Source organism: Haliotis asinina, chromosome 3 (assembly GCF_037392515.1).
Source record: "Haliotis asinina isolate JCU_RB_2024 chromosome 3, JCU_Hal_asi_v2, whole genome shotgun sequence".
In the NCBI taxonomy this organism is placed as follows: Eukaryota; Metazoa; Mollusca; class Gastropoda; order Lepetellida; family Haliotidae; genus Haliotis; species Haliotis asinina.
The window spans coordinates 74,539,923-74,558,047 of NC_090282.1; the positions used below are offsets into that span (position 1 = coordinate 74,539,923).

At 36.7% G+C, this 18,125-nt stretch overlaps 1 protein-coding gene across 1 annotated transcript in view; it reads left to right on the forward strand.

Moving 5' to 3' along the window:
- The first annotated feature begins 490 nt into the window (after window positions 1-490).
- Window positions 491-18,125, forward strand: part of LOC137278449 (conserved oligomeric Golgi complex subunit 1-like) — a 65,057-nt gene continuing 47,422 nt past the window's right edge. Inside the window, exons 1-7 of the mRNA XM_067810778.1 lie at window positions 491-520; window positions 6,141-6,225; window positions 8,845-8,889; window positions 9,561-9,740; window positions 10,011-10,080; window positions 12,064-12,243; window positions 13,320-13,367. Of these exons, the coding sequence (XP_067666879.1) occupies window positions 499-520; window positions 6,141-6,225; window positions 8,845-8,889; window positions 9,561-9,740; window positions 10,011-10,080; window positions 12,064-12,243; window positions 13,320-13,367 (630 nt within the window). The 5' untranslated portion in view covers window positions 491-498. The remainder of the gene's footprint in view (window positions 521-6,140; window positions 6,226-8,844; window positions 8,890-9,560; window positions 9,741-10,010; window positions 10,081-12,063; window positions 12,244-13,319; window positions 13,368-18,125) is intronic.

Consider the following 18,125-nt stretch of genomic DNA (forward strand, 5'->3'; position numbering starts at 1 on the left):
AAATAACAAAAAAAACCCCAACAACAACAAAAAAACCAACACACCAACAAATGCAAATAAAGAAAAGAGAACACAAATCCAGCAAAAAAAATAAATAAAAAAATACCCAAACCAACCGCATCAACAACAACAAAAATAAAAACAAACAAAACAAAACAAAACAAAACAAAACAAAGCAAACTAAAGCAAAACAAAACAAAACAAAACAACACCCAACACAACCAGACTTTTTGAAAGTATTTTCTTTCTATTTCTGTATGTGTACTGTGGACTCGTTAAAACTTCTATGCAAGCTATATGCATTCCTCTTCATATTCTTCAATTTCGATTTTTCTTGTTGTCTGTGGTTAATTGGTTTATGCCTATATAGAGATGTTGTAGATTATCCCTGGTTTATGTTTACAAGCGTATTCTAAACAGATTTAGCCTGATCGACTATGTAAGGGAAGTAAGCGGTGTGGTTTGTTGGATTGGAAAGAGTTCTCGGCCCTTTCCAAGATGGCAACTGACACGCACCACCGTGAGTTGGCACTTGCAAATTTTACACTATCTTATAACTTGCGCTACAGCAATGAGCTATCTTTCTTGTTATTTGCAAACTGACGTTAGGTAACATTTTTATTAAATGACAAACTGCCCGAACTGATAGTGCATTCGATCGCTGTTGTCAAGGGTTGTGCTCGATCGGTATATGGTCTCTGGCTCGATCAACCGGTTTGTAGGCTTGACTTAACACTAAAACTGTTTAAAGTTGCGAACTTTCCCTTGTGGTTCTAACATATACAAACAGTTTCGGTTATTTTTGAGCTATGTTAGACACACGTGACGTTGAATTTGATAGTACTCTTGGTGCAGTTATTGAATATCTTTGCTTAATTATTTTGCGACCGCTTTACTATGTTCACCAATAATCCTTTCCTCTCAGGGTAACTTATGTTAGGATTTTAGGGTTAGGTTTGGATATGAGTAAGATTTTCTTTCTTTTTCTGCCTGGGTGTCGAACATATGCAGTCGTAGCTCCGAACTCTTTACAATGCAAACATACGCTGTGATAGTTTCATTATTAATGATAATATTAATAATTATAATAAAATAATCACAGGTGTCAAAGTTTGACAGTTCTTGAAAAACAACCCAGGTTGAAAACAGTGAAGAGGTTTCAGTCTGTCATGAAGTAGATATAAAGTAAACATCTTAATTGATTTACTAATAGTATTTAATAATATAAAAAACTAGTGTCTTGAATTATATTCTAAAGTCAACATTTGTAGCTGAAAACATTTAAATACTACTGATGTTCATGAAACTACTGATGTTGATGAACAGAACTGACATTGTATGACTTGATAGACAATGAGGAGTTGACTCACTGCATCAGTTTAGTGTTCAGTTAATAACTTGTTTGCCATGACATCCTCAGACAGTACCACCAGTATGAGTGTTTAATTTTGCCCAAGGACAATGAACATATTTGCACATAAAAGTGTTAGCTTGTGCTTAGCCGACATAGTCTTGACAGCAGCACAGAAAGGAAAGCAGATTTATCAAGAGAGGATGATCAATCTGATATCACAGCTAAAAATTTCATCTTCAAATTTGCAACATTCTTTTTCAGTGTCAAATTTTTACTATGGCTAAGATATAATACTTTTGTTTTATACCTTCCAAAACAAATCAGCTCCAGTGAAAAACATAAAACAATGGCAAGTATTCTTCACACAGATGCTTAAGTGTTTTGATATAATATTAGATGCTGTCCTTACATTTGTGTGAATTTTGCAAGGTATCCATTATCTGGAGCTTAAGCTTTGTCAAAATGATATTGCTTTTTATATACGTGTATTAATGCCAAAAAATTAGCTTAGAACTATAGCTAAGTTTGTTTGCTGTACTAATGAATGGCATTTATTAACTCTGTAATGACTAGTAATTGTCGGTGTAGTTAATACTTATGATTAAATTTAAGCAGTTTCACAGCATATAGTCTTGTTCAAGGTCATGTTATCTCAAGACTTGATTACTGCATGTCTCTGTTTTGGCATCTCTCAGAAGCTCCTCTCAAAGCTGCAGCATATCCAAAACACAGGTTCCAAAGTCATCAGTAGAACTTCTAAACATTCTCATACCACACCCGTCATGAAAAACCTGCAACAGCTTCCTGTCAAATCAAGAACTGAATTCAAACTGTTATGTTTGTTTACCAGTGTCTCCATACCAGAATACCTACAGGAACTCATTAAACCTAACTTGCTAGCGACAAGTTATCAACATTTTTTAGTGGTTTTCAACAATTTGCTCCATTGTTTCTTAACATACTGAAACAAAATTATCTTGATGATAGATTTGCTTTTCACCAACATTTCTTGCTTGTTTACCATTGCTGATTGTGTTTCTCTAAAATGCATTCAACAGGAAGCGTGGTAGTGTTTATTGTGCTTTTGCAACAACTAACAGGACCAGTTATCGCCAATCCTGAATTTTGTTTATGTTATTTACCAAATGTGACTTAAATTTGGTATCAAAACAACTGTGTTTGTAACTTTGAAATATCAAAATATTTCCTAATTTGAATTTGAATTTAGAAAAAAAAATTTGAAAGAACAAAACTCAAGCTCATTGTGAATGATGACGGATGCTGATTTAAGCTGAAGGGAATAAGGAGATGTCGCCTTGCGGATGAACTTATGAAAGCTGACTTTTTGAGTAGTTGTCTGCAAGTGTGGTATTGTTTGTTTTCTGTGGGGACAAAGCAAAGATAAAGGTGAAGACTAACAGTTGTATTTTGTCAGTATCGTCTTCGTGGTATATATAAGACGGAAGTGGAAATTTAGGTCAAGTCAAAGATTAGTGATTGACGGTTTGCAATTTGGGTATGACTAGACTAATTGACAAAAAAAAATCTGCTTTTTTCTTGGACAGAACTGTAGTGTCATTGATTCACAGCATAGCCAGGATGATTTTTGTTCAGTTCTCATCATTTATGAAATTTCATGTCAACTCTCTAACATGACATACCCCCGATGTGATAGGGTGTACTCTTCCAAGGGGATTCATTCTTATAGTGTCTACAATGTAAAATACTTACATTTATTTTAACTCTCATAGTCTATGGCTTTTCTGAAGTGTTAGTGTGTGAAATACAATAGATGTACAAGTGAAGCTGTCTCTGCAAGCGCTACAGCCAGGTGTTATCGCTAACTGGTATGTGGTGATAACTGGTCGCTAGCCAGAAAGACAGCATGGCTCTCAAAATCAGAACTTGCCCTCTGTAATTCGCTTTAAACAAGAAACATTTGGAAGGAAGTCCTTTGTTTGTTCAGCCTGTCTAACATGTCTTCTGTGGAAATCTCGCCCTTTATAGTCCGTTTGACCCCATTTGAGAATGAATTGAGGAGAAATGCGCACAAACATAAAGTCTAAGAATTGCAACAAAACCAAATTTTGCACAGGCACAATCGACAGACCAACTCTGATGTTGTTGTCATTTTTCACTATTTATTATGAGAGGCACCACTTGCTGGTAGAATTGCAAGGTAACCAACAAGCATGTGTGGTGAAAATTGGGTTCATATTTTAATATTAAAAAATATTAACAAACCTAAGGCCAGAAATATAATTTTAGATAGGACTGAAACGTTAGAACTTGTAGATGTTTGGAAAGAGCTTAACAATGATGTAAGAAAATAGGTATATATATGGACAAAAAGCCTTGCACCACAAGCAAGTCTCGACTTGGTTTGATTATTACAAGGTGTATTTAATCTTGCACTTGATTCCGATATCTTACCTGGACATAAAACAGATCATTCAGCTATTATCTTTACTGTCTCAAACAGTATGAATCAGGAAACAGGGTGGGGTTATTGGAAATTTAACACTTCCTTACTTTTACATCCTGAATATGCAGATTTAGTTAGATCAATCCTGGAAGAAACAATAGAAGAGTACTCAGATGCTGACAGCATGGAGAAAAACATAAATGATCCTGAATTTGAACTTTAGGTTAGTAACAGTCTATTTCTGGAAACATTCTTGAAGAAATTTATGTTTTTTTTTCATCTTTTTCTTAAAGAAGAAAACAAGAGAAGAGACCAAGAAATTAGAATTAGAGACAATTAACATACAGTTAGAAATCATTTTCAAAATATAGATGAAACCTTACTTTGCAAAATTAAGTTTGTAATTGCAGCAGATTAAGGAAGAAGAAATGAAATGAATTCAGCTGAGAAACCAATCATAAAGGTTTTTTGTCGTGTCCTGTGGACTTGCTGCACCTGTGTCTTTCAGGATGTTCCTGATCTGGTAGTAAATGTGAAACGAGAACACGGACAGTCTCAGTGGATCATCGACTGAAAGTAAAGACATTCTAACAAAGGCAGACTGCAATCCTGTTTCATTTGATATTGATGGGCAATGTGGAAATTAGAATTGTCAGTGCTTGATGCTGCTGTAATCAAACTGCAGATGTAATGTAATCATGTACAGAACTCATGTATCTAGAATCTTACAGCATCACTATCAATAATAAAACAATTTCAGGTGTGTTGTTATTTAGCTGAAGAAACATGGTCTTGGTAGTATAATAATAATTGTGTATACTTTTGAGAGAATATTCTCCTGTTAATACCATTGCTATTTGAAAAGAATTCCTTTCCATGTCAGACAGCAGTTGATGAGCCAATGCCCAAGAAAAAGAAAATAATTTGAAAATTGCATTGGACTTGGTTTTCACAATATGACAAAGATAAACAGTGTTTCAGGTAAATAAGCCTCCTTGATGTCTTCTGTTTCATCACTACGTGCGACCCTCAAAATATTAATTTAAGGATTATAATAATGATCCCTTGACTTTCATGCTTAGTTTCGACCAACCTTGACCTAGACTATAGCCTGGTTGAAGGCTATGGGGTACAAATTTGCTATGTGAATATTCACCCTATTGATATAGATAATTGAAGGTCATAGTTTGTTCATTAGTTGATTGTAATGGTTTTCAGTTGCATCAGGGGTTTACTGCTTATAATTAAGTGTAGCTGGGACAGTAAATGAGCATTGATGTGCTTTGCTTGTTATTATTACTTCAGGGTGATATAAGGACAACATCCGATTCCCATGTGTCCTGAAATAGCTACTTCAATAATACTGTTGACGTCTGCTCCTTCATCTGATCATGTGTGTTTAATTGTAACAAGGTGTAGGAAATTCAGGTGAAAAGAATTTACATTGATAACCCTTTGTTCTTATCCCAAAACATTTGGTTCTGTATTGAATCTGTTGATGGACATGATAAATATGATTAAGGGTGTGACTATATGCATTTTACACCAATAATTATTAGTTGAATCTCTCCCGGACTACACTGACCTGGTGACCTGTCCACATCACGCCTCTGTATATAGTGTTGGCTGTTAGGATAGCCTAGTGGTGTAACTATTCGCTTGTCATGTTGAACACCACAGTTTGATTTCACACATGGGTAGAATGTGTGAGGGCCATTACTGGTGTACCCTGCTGTGATATTGCTGGAATATTGCCGAAAGTGGCATAAAATTAAACTCACTCACTCATAAATATTGTTTGGTCACAATGATACATGTTAACAGTTTTTTACCTGAGGGTCAGATTGTCAATGTAAGTGTTGTTATTTTTATCATAGGTATTTATACAGGTGACTGTGAAATACAGCACTAATAACACTGTGATATTTTACTTTTTTTTTTAGTGCTTCCTGAGTCTAGTCCTCTCAGGATCATTCTTACGATAGTTTTCGGTTTCATTGTTGGTTTGTGGTATAACACCATGTATATAGAATACGGTCTGTCTGACCCTGAGATGGACCAGAATTCTGACAGACGGTCTAAATTTACATCTACCCAGCCCAATAGTCTGGTAAAGATTTTTGATACATTGAGTAAATTCATCGTATGTTGTGTCTGTTATCACCTCTGGAACAGACAATCCAGTGATTGACATGAGCATTGATGCATAGAAGGGGTTTGATGATATGTGTTAACGAACCTGACCCCCCGATCCGTTTGTTGCCTCTGATGATGACATGCATGGATTGCAGAAGGCAAATTCTAACCAGGATTTTCATGGTATTGTTGTGATTGATGGTACACGAAATTTGTCTGTTTCAGGCACCCCATCAACTGAGATGGACACTAATTCACTATTTGACAAGATGACCATTGAGGAGATACGTGAAACTGAGAAGAAAATCAGGTAAACTCACATAGACAATTCTGTAGAGTGTCTATGGAAATGTTCAACTCTGATAACGTACATTATCTCTTGCCATTTGACTAAGATAATGATATGACAGGCATGATGACAGTGTGTGCCTCAAACATTGTATCTGGACGCATATATCTTGCTATTTGATGCAAATTTTCTCATAGGCAATAATTCCCTGCATGTATGATAGATATCCTGAAGACCCATGAAGGTCCCGGGGTAGAATAGGCCTTCAGCAACCCATGCTTGCCATAAAAGGCGACTACCCTTCTCGTAAGAGGCGAGTAACGGGATCAGGTGGTCAAGTTCGCTGACTTGGGTGACTCGTCATCGTTCCCAATTGTGCATATTGATGCTCATGTTGTTGATCACTGGATTGTCTGGTCCAGACTCAATTATTTACAGACCGCCATCACATAGCTGGAACATTGCTGAAAGCAGCGTAAAACTAAACTCACTCACTCACTCAGATACCCTGAATCTTGGGTAATGAATAAGATTATTTTGTAAGTAGTGCAACAAGTCAACAGTAAATTCTTTGGTGTATTTTGATCATGTTTACAGTGTTAATAACAAGTGATCATAGTGGTGTCAAACTGAATAGATAACAGTTTTGTCTAGTTCGATATATTAATTTCTGCATTCTTGCTCTGATACATACCAATTAAATTCAAGCAAAGACACTCCTTTTTGAAAAACAACAACATTTGATTCTAGTGATTATGAATAACAAATTGAATTCTTGAAGGATATGGTTTGATTTACTGAATACTTGACTGAATCATAACACCACTGTCAGTGAAGTTCTGGGTTAGAATTGATCTTCAGAGGTGACTACAGAGTGGTCTGGCTTCCTTGGTTGACACGTGTTATTAGTTCCCGACTGGGCAGATAGATACTCATTCTGTTGATCACTGGATTGTCCAGACTTGATTATTTACAGACCGCCGCCATATAGCTAGAAAATTGTGGGGTAAAACTAAACTGACTCACTCACGTAACACCGCTAATTTCCATCACTATGGGGTTTGCCACCCTAGGTCATTGGGACACAAGGCATGGTTCCAATTGTGATCGCTTGTATTATTATTATTATTTATTATTTCACTGATTTTTATACCAAACATACCTCCTGAACCAATGCTCCAAATCACTTGCAAAAACTCACCCAGAATGGGGCTGATGCTTACCAAGGTGAAGATGTTCTCTTTAAATATCTCTGGGCACTAGGCCCAATAGCAAAGGATGGAAAATTCAAAATTAGTTTGAAAAGTTCAAATTTTGACAGCAGATAACTCGAGAACTAATTGTTCCTACACTTCCAAATCTCTTATACATATGCGCAGTTGAATTCCCAACAATTTTGCCTGGACAGGTCAAGTCGCTAAAATTTACCATGTGACAGTTATTTTTTTTTGCAGGTTTTGGCCATGTTTTTCAGCAGTTTAATGAGCAGTTTGCTTCCAAAATGTGCCGAGCTTGAACCATCAGCACATTCCAAACTCTCTGTGACTGATGTCCAGTAACCATTTTGAAATTCTGCTCAAAAAGTGCCCGGATGTGTCTTTGATGGCTGCCATGTTAAGTGCTAACAGCAACAGCACCAATATTACAATGTAGTATTGATTATAATATTTTAGTGTCTGGGACCCCCATTTTGTAGTCCAGGACCCCTGAAAATTAAGGGGACCAGGGACTCTCAAAAACATGATTTAAGGTAAATCTGTGCAAGTTACACACAATTGTAGAGTTCATCGCAATATAGTTTCAGAGCAGTTACATTGGCCCATGATATGTTGACATGTATAGACACACAAGTTTAATTTGGATTAATGATTTCATAATTTACTAAAAGTCAGTTTCTGTGCCTGTTATTCCAGGTACAAGTGACGGCTGTTTGATAACAGATTAATTGTCCATCATGCATTAATTTCATGCAACCAAAAACCCAAACATAATTAAAACAAAATTATCACTTATTCATGACATATAATACACCTTTCTGATTGTGAAAAAAACAGATAAAGAAAATTATAAGCGTACAATTGCAAGTCAAAAGTGCAATATTTTGTGCTTTGGTTTACTTCCCTCGAAACGAAGTACTCGAGCGGGCGGGTGTGCACCCAAGTTTAGCAAAGACTTTTCTTTGGCTGGTTAATTTGCTGATATGCAGAAGGTTCATTGTGTGTATAAGAGATGATCTGTTTGATTGGCATTTCAGTGGTAAGATTTTTTTATGGATAACAACTTTTTCATTACTGTTGTCAAGCAAGAGTGATAACAGTATACGAATCCACACGGAAACGTCGCATCATATACGATAGAGGAAGTTGTTATCCATGAATAATGTACATTGAGATGTTGAGTTTTGTAAATACATGCTTTTGTATTTGATCCAATCAATAAATACTGAGATGTTGAACTACTGCGTCGCTGGAAACATTTAAGATTTTTGCAGATCAGGGCCAAGCAGGCTGACATTAATTATTAATTATAACTTTTTGCTCTTTGCCTGTACATACTTTTGTATTTACTGTGAGTGCTTGAATCTGAGTGAAATTTTCTTCCGTTGCCATAGTTACCAGAGTGTTTATGTGTTCCCCACAGATTGGATATTGAGAAGAAGAAGGAGGACCTGCGAGTCATGGTGGGGTGAGTGAGGGATCTTCTGTTTCTTCAAACTGTAATATCCAGTGTTGTACAGCTACTTTGTGCCAGTGGTGCACTGAAATGCTGTGTGTTACGCTGTGAAAGTAGCAATAGGCCTTTGTTTCCCCAGTAGTGAATGGATATAAGATGGTCATGTGACTGGTAGCCTTCCAGCACCTTCACTGACCACGCAAGTAATGTCATACACTATGACCATACACGCGACACTGTATATGGAAGTTAGCATAATTCATGAACACACATTGTTATTACTTTCGCCATGAATGGTTACCTTAGGGACATTGTGTATTCACGTGTTTATGAGCAGTCATGATGCAGCTTGACTATTACAGGTTTTTGTGTCAAACATCACAATTTTCTAAATATCAAGATAAACTGCAGGTCTTCACTGAAATCATTTACAGTCTTGAGAGTAAAGACAATCCATTAATAAGAATGGAGTGAGTGTGTGAGTGTTAGTGAAAGAGTGAGTGAATGAGAGTGCAAGTGTGAGTGATGATGAACTTGTTCAGTGAGTTAATGAGTGTCAGTGAGTGTTAGTGAGTGAGAGAGTTTGAGTGAGAGAGAGAGTGAGTGAGTGAGTGATGATGAACTTGCATTCAGTGAGTGCGTTAGTGCATCAGTGATGTGTAATGATACTGGAACTGCTTTAGAGAGAGGTATCGGGACTTGATTGAGGCAGCTGACACCATCAAAGACATGAAGACCAGTTCGGAAAACGTGACCCAGTCCATCAGCCACATGGAGGACATGTGCAAACAGCTTAAGCAGAACTACATGGTGCGTGGTGTGTCTTACCACCAAAAGGCTAAGGCCGACAATACCACGGGCAAGTAAGTCAACACCTGTACTAGTAGAACTTGATGCAGACAAATCAAGCATGTCAACTATGAAAGTTTTAGGAATTTTCAGACTTTTCTTTCACTTCGGTCAGCGTGAAAATTGTATTCTATCTTCAGTCATTCCTTGTTCTATATGATACTGCTGTTCCGCTTACACTGCAGTGTAGTCATCCATAAATTTCAGCAGTGTTTCTCAGTGAAATAGTCAAGTATACAAACTGGGTTAGCACAGTTTCAAAGGAGATGTTTTTATGTTCACAGGAAGAAGCAGGAGGCTGAGTTTTATGGTGTAGCTGCTCAAATCAAGCTACTGCTGGATATGCCAGAGAAGGTGAGACTGAACATAATACTGTACTGTTTGCCTGTAGTTCTCCCTGAACTTGGATGGGCATGAGAGGTGCAGTTAACTGAAGTGCAGCTGTTAGATGGGTATTGCTCCTGTTGGCATTTTGTCCTTTGTCGCTGGATGTCCACCAACCAGGTGGGAGCTCCATGTAGTGTTGATGCTGGTGCCATTGATTTCAGAGCAATATGCTCAATTCAGTAACTCAAAAGTCTTTTGCAGAGTGGAAGTGTTTTGTTGGTATTACTTATGCTTTTATGTTTTGTTTGAAATATTCACACATCGCTGGTACATACTCCCAACGTTAGAGCCAGAGCGATTGATCGAATAATCAGTCAGGTGGTCTATTTCACTTCCATCAGTGATTATTGATAAGCTTAGGGATCGATTAGGGATGACTATTGCAGGAGCAACTATAGCGTTAGAGATAGTCTGTTGCTACCAACTACTGTTACAACTGATTTTTTTTCTTCTTGTATTGTCTTATTTGAAGTCTTTTCTCAAATAAATGTATAGTTTATATGAAGTGAAAACAAGTTGAATTAGTATTAATCTCTTGTAATTACTGACAAGAAACATGCAAACCCAGATCAAGTTAACAAGTAACAGGGGCAGATAACTCTAAATCTAAGGGAAGGAGTCAGGTACTTCCTGTATTTTGTGCTGTGCCTTTATCAACATGAGTCAGTTACTAAACTATCAACAGTCACACATACTATCGATGCATCAATAGTTGTTTCATTACTACCATTGATTAATTGCTACTGGTGACTCCATTGAAAGTTTGATGCCTCCTACAGCCCTACAGCTGATAAACATGAAAACTCAAATTTAACTTTAGAAAGTGTGTTTGCTATGGTTATGTTTGTTAAATAAAGGCATAAACCGCTGATGCATTGACCCGACATGTAAAAATGAAATGTAACCAACAAACTTGCAGGCATAACTCAACAGGAGGTATCCTCAATCCTCTTGCATACTAGGTGCTCAAATTGTCTTCTACTTGAAGTAGCCTGACAGAAATGTGTTTTATTATGGAAAATGACACTATGGTGTCAAATTAGGGAAAATGTATAATGAAGAATAGATGTGAAAGGTGGAAACACTTTCATTTATATTTATATGTGCCCAAATTAAACAGCAACAACGTTAATCCTGTTTTCTTTGTAATTTGTCAGAGCCTCCGCATGGGGCATATTGTTATCATTCAGCCATAACATTGCATTGCAAGTACCACAAAGGCTGCACTCATTCAACAGCCACTCATTCAGACGCCTTTTGGCCTGCTGGGTCATGAACCGTTCTGTGAGCATAATATTAAGTTATTGCCCAAATGGCAGGGTGGGATTTACTATAATGATTGACTATTGATCGATTACTGAGTTCCCTCTATCAATCTCCATATTGTGAATGATATCTATAACTGCCTAAAGGTACTGATGCCACATTTGTGGAGACAGCTGATGAGGCTTATGAGGGCATGTACTAAATATATACTCATGGAAACAAACAAGTGATCATTTACTCTTTTCCAGGTTTTTTCACAAGGTTCAGTGTTGCATCTAGAGTGCGTATTTGTGTATTTGCTCATTTTAATAAATATTTGATGCAAAATCAAAACGTTAATCGGCCAGAAAGTATGCATTGTGATCAAATCTAAAAATCTTAACTAATTAAGAGCATAACAATTTCATGATATCTACTATTGAGACATATCAACAGTGGACTGGTTGTCAGTTACATTGTTTCTTTTGTGCCCAATGGATTTTAGTAGGTAGCCCATGTTTTGAAACGTTGGCCCACTTTAGCTAAATCGTAGATGCAACACTGAAAGTATGTATTACATTCTAGGTGAAATTCTGGAAATAATTATAGGAACACTTGTACTACCATGTGTTCCTTTATTTGTTTCCATGAGTATAGTCTGGAGATATGTCAGTGGCCTATTACTGTCCCTTGTTCTGTGTGTAGATCTGGAGCAGCAATGACAGTCGTGACTACCTGACAGCCACCCAACTGTACCTGCTCGCCCGCCACGTCAACACCAGTCTACAACTCAATTCCCAGCGCTCGGCCAACATCCTGTCCTGGTTCCCGGTCCTCACTCGGCAGTGGGCGGCCATCAGTCACTTCAAAAACACCATCCTGCAGGTCAGACCATACTGGTATTGCATTCAAGTTGAATTTTGATTACAGCTGATTGGTGGAACTGAACTTTAATCCTAGAATAAAATGTTGTGTAAATAAACTAATAAGGATTGAAACAACGCTGAAAAAAAACTTGATGGAAACACCGTCTTTGACATGGGCAGACGCAACTTTTTGATTAAAGGGGAGTGCACACTTCATTTTCACTTGTTTTAACGAGAGTTTCAATGGTCATTTAAAAATAATCAGAAACTTTCAGTACACGGGATGCAGGGGGAGGTGCACACCCCTAAAAAATAGACATCTGCCTTGATGAAACTCAGGAGATAAGGAACATTCGTATGCTGTATTGAAGGAGTGGTCTTGACTACGTACAGCATGGCCTTGAGGTTTTTTGCTATAGCATTTACGTTATGAACTGCTTAAATCATTAGACATAGCTTTAGTGCTGAGGGACATATTTTCATGCATGTTCATTTTCACATCATGTGTATCTACAAGACATTTTTGTTTTTATAAGAAGAGTATATGGATGGCAACTTTTTCTTTGTTGTATAACACAATGTTTCTGAGGTACTTCTTGCCCACTCAATCACCTGAAGTAGCCCCGAAACATTGTGTTATACAATAAAGAAAAAGTTGCCCTCAGTATACTTGTGATATATATTCACCAACGTCTAAATGCCTCTTAAGAATCTCATCTTTTTGTATACAATCTGTGATTCAACCACATCACATTCAGGGTAAGTTGGTTCAAGTAATATAAGGACAAGCCTTATGGATTAAAAACGTCTTCATTCAGATGGTGCAATGTATCAATACAGATTCTTGTATCGTTGTCAAGCTGGTATGATGCCACAAGCTTGACAACGCTACAAGAAACTGTATCGATACATTGCATTATCTGAATGAAGATTTTGTCCTATATAACTCCCCGACTTCTAAATAATGCCACTCAACGAAGTTGGTACAAGTAGCACCTGTTTTGAAAAACTGAAACCCTTCCAAGTGAATTCTAGCCACCCAGTTTGAAGCTATCATTACATGATTTGTGCTGCAACCTCCGTGTCTGATTACAGGGATGTCGCAGTTCTCTGAAGGACACAGAGGGATGCTACACAGATAAGGTAAATATCCAGCATTATCTTATGTTCAAGTGGAATAGTTTCCTTATCATCCCTCCCAGGGGTGGTGGTGGGGTAGCCTAGTGGTTAAAGCGTTCACTCGTCATGCTGAAGACCCGGGTTCGATTCCCCACATGGGTACAATGTGTGAAGCCCATTTTCTGGTGTCCCCTGCCGTGATATTGCTGGAATATTGCTAAAAGTGGCGTAAAACTCACTCACTCACTCACTCACTCACTCACTCACTCACTCACTCACTCACTCACTCACTCACTCACTCACTCACTCACTCACTCACTCACTCACTCACTCACTCACTCACTCGAGGAAAAAATATTACCTGTTGCCTTGGTAAGAAACTCTTCCCTGAGTAGCTGTGTTGCTAACAGTCACATCCCGTCATGATATGATGTACACGGTGACCAGAGTTTAACAAATGCATTTGATTAGCTGTTCTGAGTTCACTTTGTACTGATTTAATTTACAAACTTTCACTGTTTTATTTAAAATAGTGTATACAGTGAGTTGTTTGCGCACTTGACATAAACTTAAACATATTTAATCATTTTTATAGCAGTTTTAAGCTTCTCAGAATATGTTTCTTTGATTTTAAAAATCCAGTCGAGAGGCAATCACCATTTGTTTATATGTCATTTGGTTGGTAGTGATCTTTAACATGAAATGAAGTGACATTTTGTACCTTTACCATGGTGGTAAGATAAATATGTTGTATGCTTCTCCCTCGAGTAATATGGTCGATGTACACCTGCTTCTGGCAGTGTCATATGTATTACCCGAGGGAGAAACTTAAATAGTTTCACTTCTGACTTTCACCTTTGTGAACAAAACCTGTTCTTTAAATGTAAATTAAAGAATTAGGGCTACTCATGCCTGATATCAATGGCAGGTTCTGGAGGTTACATGAAACTGTCTCGTCATACGAGCAAGTCCTGATTGTTGAATTGTTTAATTGTGTTGTAAAGGTATATGTTGAAAGAAAGCAGGAGTGAATACATGTCATATATGTAATGTTTTATGTAATTTTATTGCACTTTCTCTTGTAAACTTTTGGTGGCATGTGCATATGTATTTTCTTACCTCATGCTTGTATTCTTTGTCCCTCTCATATCATTGGGTGAGGTTAAATTTTTCAAAACATCTATGTCAGTGGCAGTAAAGAAGAATTTAAGCACATACTAATAATCTTCTATGAAAAAAGTGTTTTCACTGATACATTGATAGTGAATGAATGAATATGTTGTGACTTACATATAGCAGATTCACAATTTGTCACTTTGGTTCATGTAGATTTATCACAGAAAATATATGTTATCACACGAACATACATGTATACATATTGTATAATACTCTTATTTGCACATATATAAGACAAAGGTTCATGGGATGGGGCGTCATCAAATTTCCCGAATAGAACGTTTTGTATCTCAACTGTACAGTATAGAGGCTGATTTGTTATCTATGACCAATGGTATCATGAGATACCTGTCACATAGGAAATGACATTTGATCGGGCGTGAGCTAAATTTCTGAAGAGCACGTTTGGTCACTTAGCTTGGATACAGATTGATTATTGACCAATGGATATGCTGGATTTCGGCTTCAACTCTAGCTATCATGAAAAAGTTTGTGTATCATGAACATACATAATTGTAAGGATGCCTGGAATGTACACGTAGGACCAACAAACCCTTTGGCGAATTTATTTTTCCTTAAAGCGCTCAAAGCGCTACAATCCGATCATTATTATCCCTGATAGCCCAATCCAACCATTGAGTAGAGATAGCACATTTTTCCATCTACACTTTGCGCACACTACTTGTAAATCAAACATAATGGCTTGCTGAACATTTCAATATAATCTGCACATTGTTAGAATAAATATCATAATTCAAGTACATGTAATATAGAATTTAAAAAAGCTACATGATACTGATTTATTGTGATGTATACACTTGCTGTTGAATTCCCCCAAATATTTATGAAGATGGCCATACCTGTATTTGTTTTGAATGCAAACGAGGTCCAGAAGATTGATGATGGGCCTGATTCCATAAAACAGGTTGTCCAATGATATAACAGTGCATTAGTTTGTTTTACACTTGTCACGGGACAAAACTTTACCTGGACATGCATTCTGCCAGAGGCTGTTATTTTGAGGTTGAAGGAGGTGCTCACATATCTCATTTAGTGTTGTCTGATTGAATGATTATATGCATCAGTTCCATAACTGATATATTATCCTCCTTTTATTGACAATGGATCTGATACACATGATCATTACACTGGATAAGATAATTACAGAGATCAAATACAAACGTTTCTTACACAATGCTTATGTAAATTGCATTGAAAAATCACATTTCAAATCAACACGAAACAGCCTGAACAAAATGTTCCAGTTACCTTTGTATGGTTTATGTGTAATATATATGTATGTATATGTTATGAGTTGATGCAAGAGTTATCACTTCATATTCGAATATGTATTATTATCAACTTTAAAAATCAATAGGCGCAAGTGAGTTAGGTCTAAATTAGTAACTTGGTTTATTTCAAATCTATATGAACAGGGGTGTAATACAGTATTGCTATTTATGTGTACGATTCATTATATAAACTATTACAACAAATGAATGAACAATTTAATTTTGAAGAAGGTTTTGTAACCTTGTCACTGTTAATTCAATCAATGTGCAAAAATAGTATTTTAGTATTCACTCCCAATGATGAGTAACAAACATTTACCTCCTGTAACATCTCATAATCTCCTTTCTTGCAGACATGTGTTCATTTGCCGGTATAAGCCCCTGACATTGCTAGCAATTGTTACCAAAACACTTTAATACTTCTTCTGATTAACACAGAAAGCAAGCTCTCTCGTAAGAAAAGCTAATCTTTGATCATTACTGCTAAATTGATTGAAATAATAGGTACAGTATGAATTTAAAATGTAAAACGCATATGCGAGTCTCTCGCTGAATGAGAGGTGCTTTCTGCTGACGATCATGTGCAGCCCTCGCTGAATAAGAGGTGCATTTTATTACCACCCATACGTGGCTCTTGCTGTGAGAAGCTAATTAATTTGCCGCACATACGTGTCTCTCAGCCTTAATGAGCTAAGGCATTGTGGGACTTACAGAATCAAATCAATCTTGGATCATACTGTACAAGCTTATTAGCTCTGCTTCAAGTTCTAACTTGCTCTGCAATGGTTCTCCAAGCATAACTGATGCCTGACTGATTCCAAAAGGCATTAAATTATTTCTTCCTAACTTTTTAAAATCTGTGTTTATTTTTTATCAGTTCCATAAAACGTATTTCAGAGACTGTATTCATCATTGGAACTATACAGACTATTTTCACCTTATCTGAGTATATTACGTTACAAACTGCTTGTTAACCAATCCGCTTCCACTTTTTTGTAAATAAACATGTTTAAAGCATATTACATAATTGTCTTTGGCCACAAAATGATGTAACACTTTATTCCAACAGATTCTTTTCTTATTGCATTCAAGTCATATCAAAGCATTTCTAAATATAATTGAGTGGTACCATCAAGGTCACAGTTCTTGTGAAGGAAGTTTCCCCAGACTGAAGAATCAGGCTTCAGTCCTACCAAAACCAAAAAAACTAAAATACTCATCCTAATTATAAACCCTGAGCACATGCTGCCATTAGCTGTTATAGGGTTTGGGTAAATTGACCAATCAACTGTGTTGCATTTCTAAGACATTAGAGATATTTTTGCTACCATCTCTGTAGTGTCTCCACACACATGTACACCTACTGGGTGTTTGGCACAGTTGTTGTTGGTAATTCGAGGACTGTTACATGGCGTCATTTTGTGTCGATGTTGGCTTAACTTTAGAACCTAATTAACACAGTAACTTTCAGGCTTCTTTATTCTAGGTCTTCCTTGTTGTGGTGGGTAGCATTGTTGTTTATTTGTTGTCCAACTGTGTGACTAGCTGCGATAATTAAACCAAAGGACAATATATGATGAAGAAGTGTGAAATTGTTAAGGACCGTATTTGAAAAGGACAAAGATAGAAAGTGGTAAGGAAAATATATGCAAAGAAGCCTGTTAAAAATTTGCAAGGACTGTAATAATGTGATAAAACCTGTCAAAGACAGTACATGATAAGGGGTAGTTGAAATTGTTGCAACAATATATGATGAGATGCCATTAGAATTGTTCCGGACAGTATAAGGAGCAGTTAGAATTGTTACAAACAATATATGATAAGGAGCAATATTTAAAATTGTTACAGACAATACATGATAAGGAGCAGTTAAAATTGTTACAGACAATATATGATAAGGAGCACTCGAAGCTGTTAAGAAGAATATGTAATAAGATGCTGGTAGACATTGTTTCAGACAATAAATGGCGAGTAACATATAACAAGATATTGGAATTACTCATAACACTTGCAGGTGGTTTAATATTCTTAATGTGTTGTTTGTTATAGACTAGTGATATCTACAACAGGGATAGGTCACTTGCAGGCTTTCTTTACCATTTGTACTAATTAGTGTGTGAGTCGTGCTCCAATGTGACTTTGTTCCTAGCGCATTTCTGCTTAGCAGTACTTCAGCCAGTTTTTTTGTATCAGTCGTGATTATACAATGAATGAATGAATGAATGAATGAATGAATGAATGAATGAATGAATTATAGCAAGAATTATATGTGAATGAATGAAAGAATAAATGATTCACCAAGACCATCCCTCCC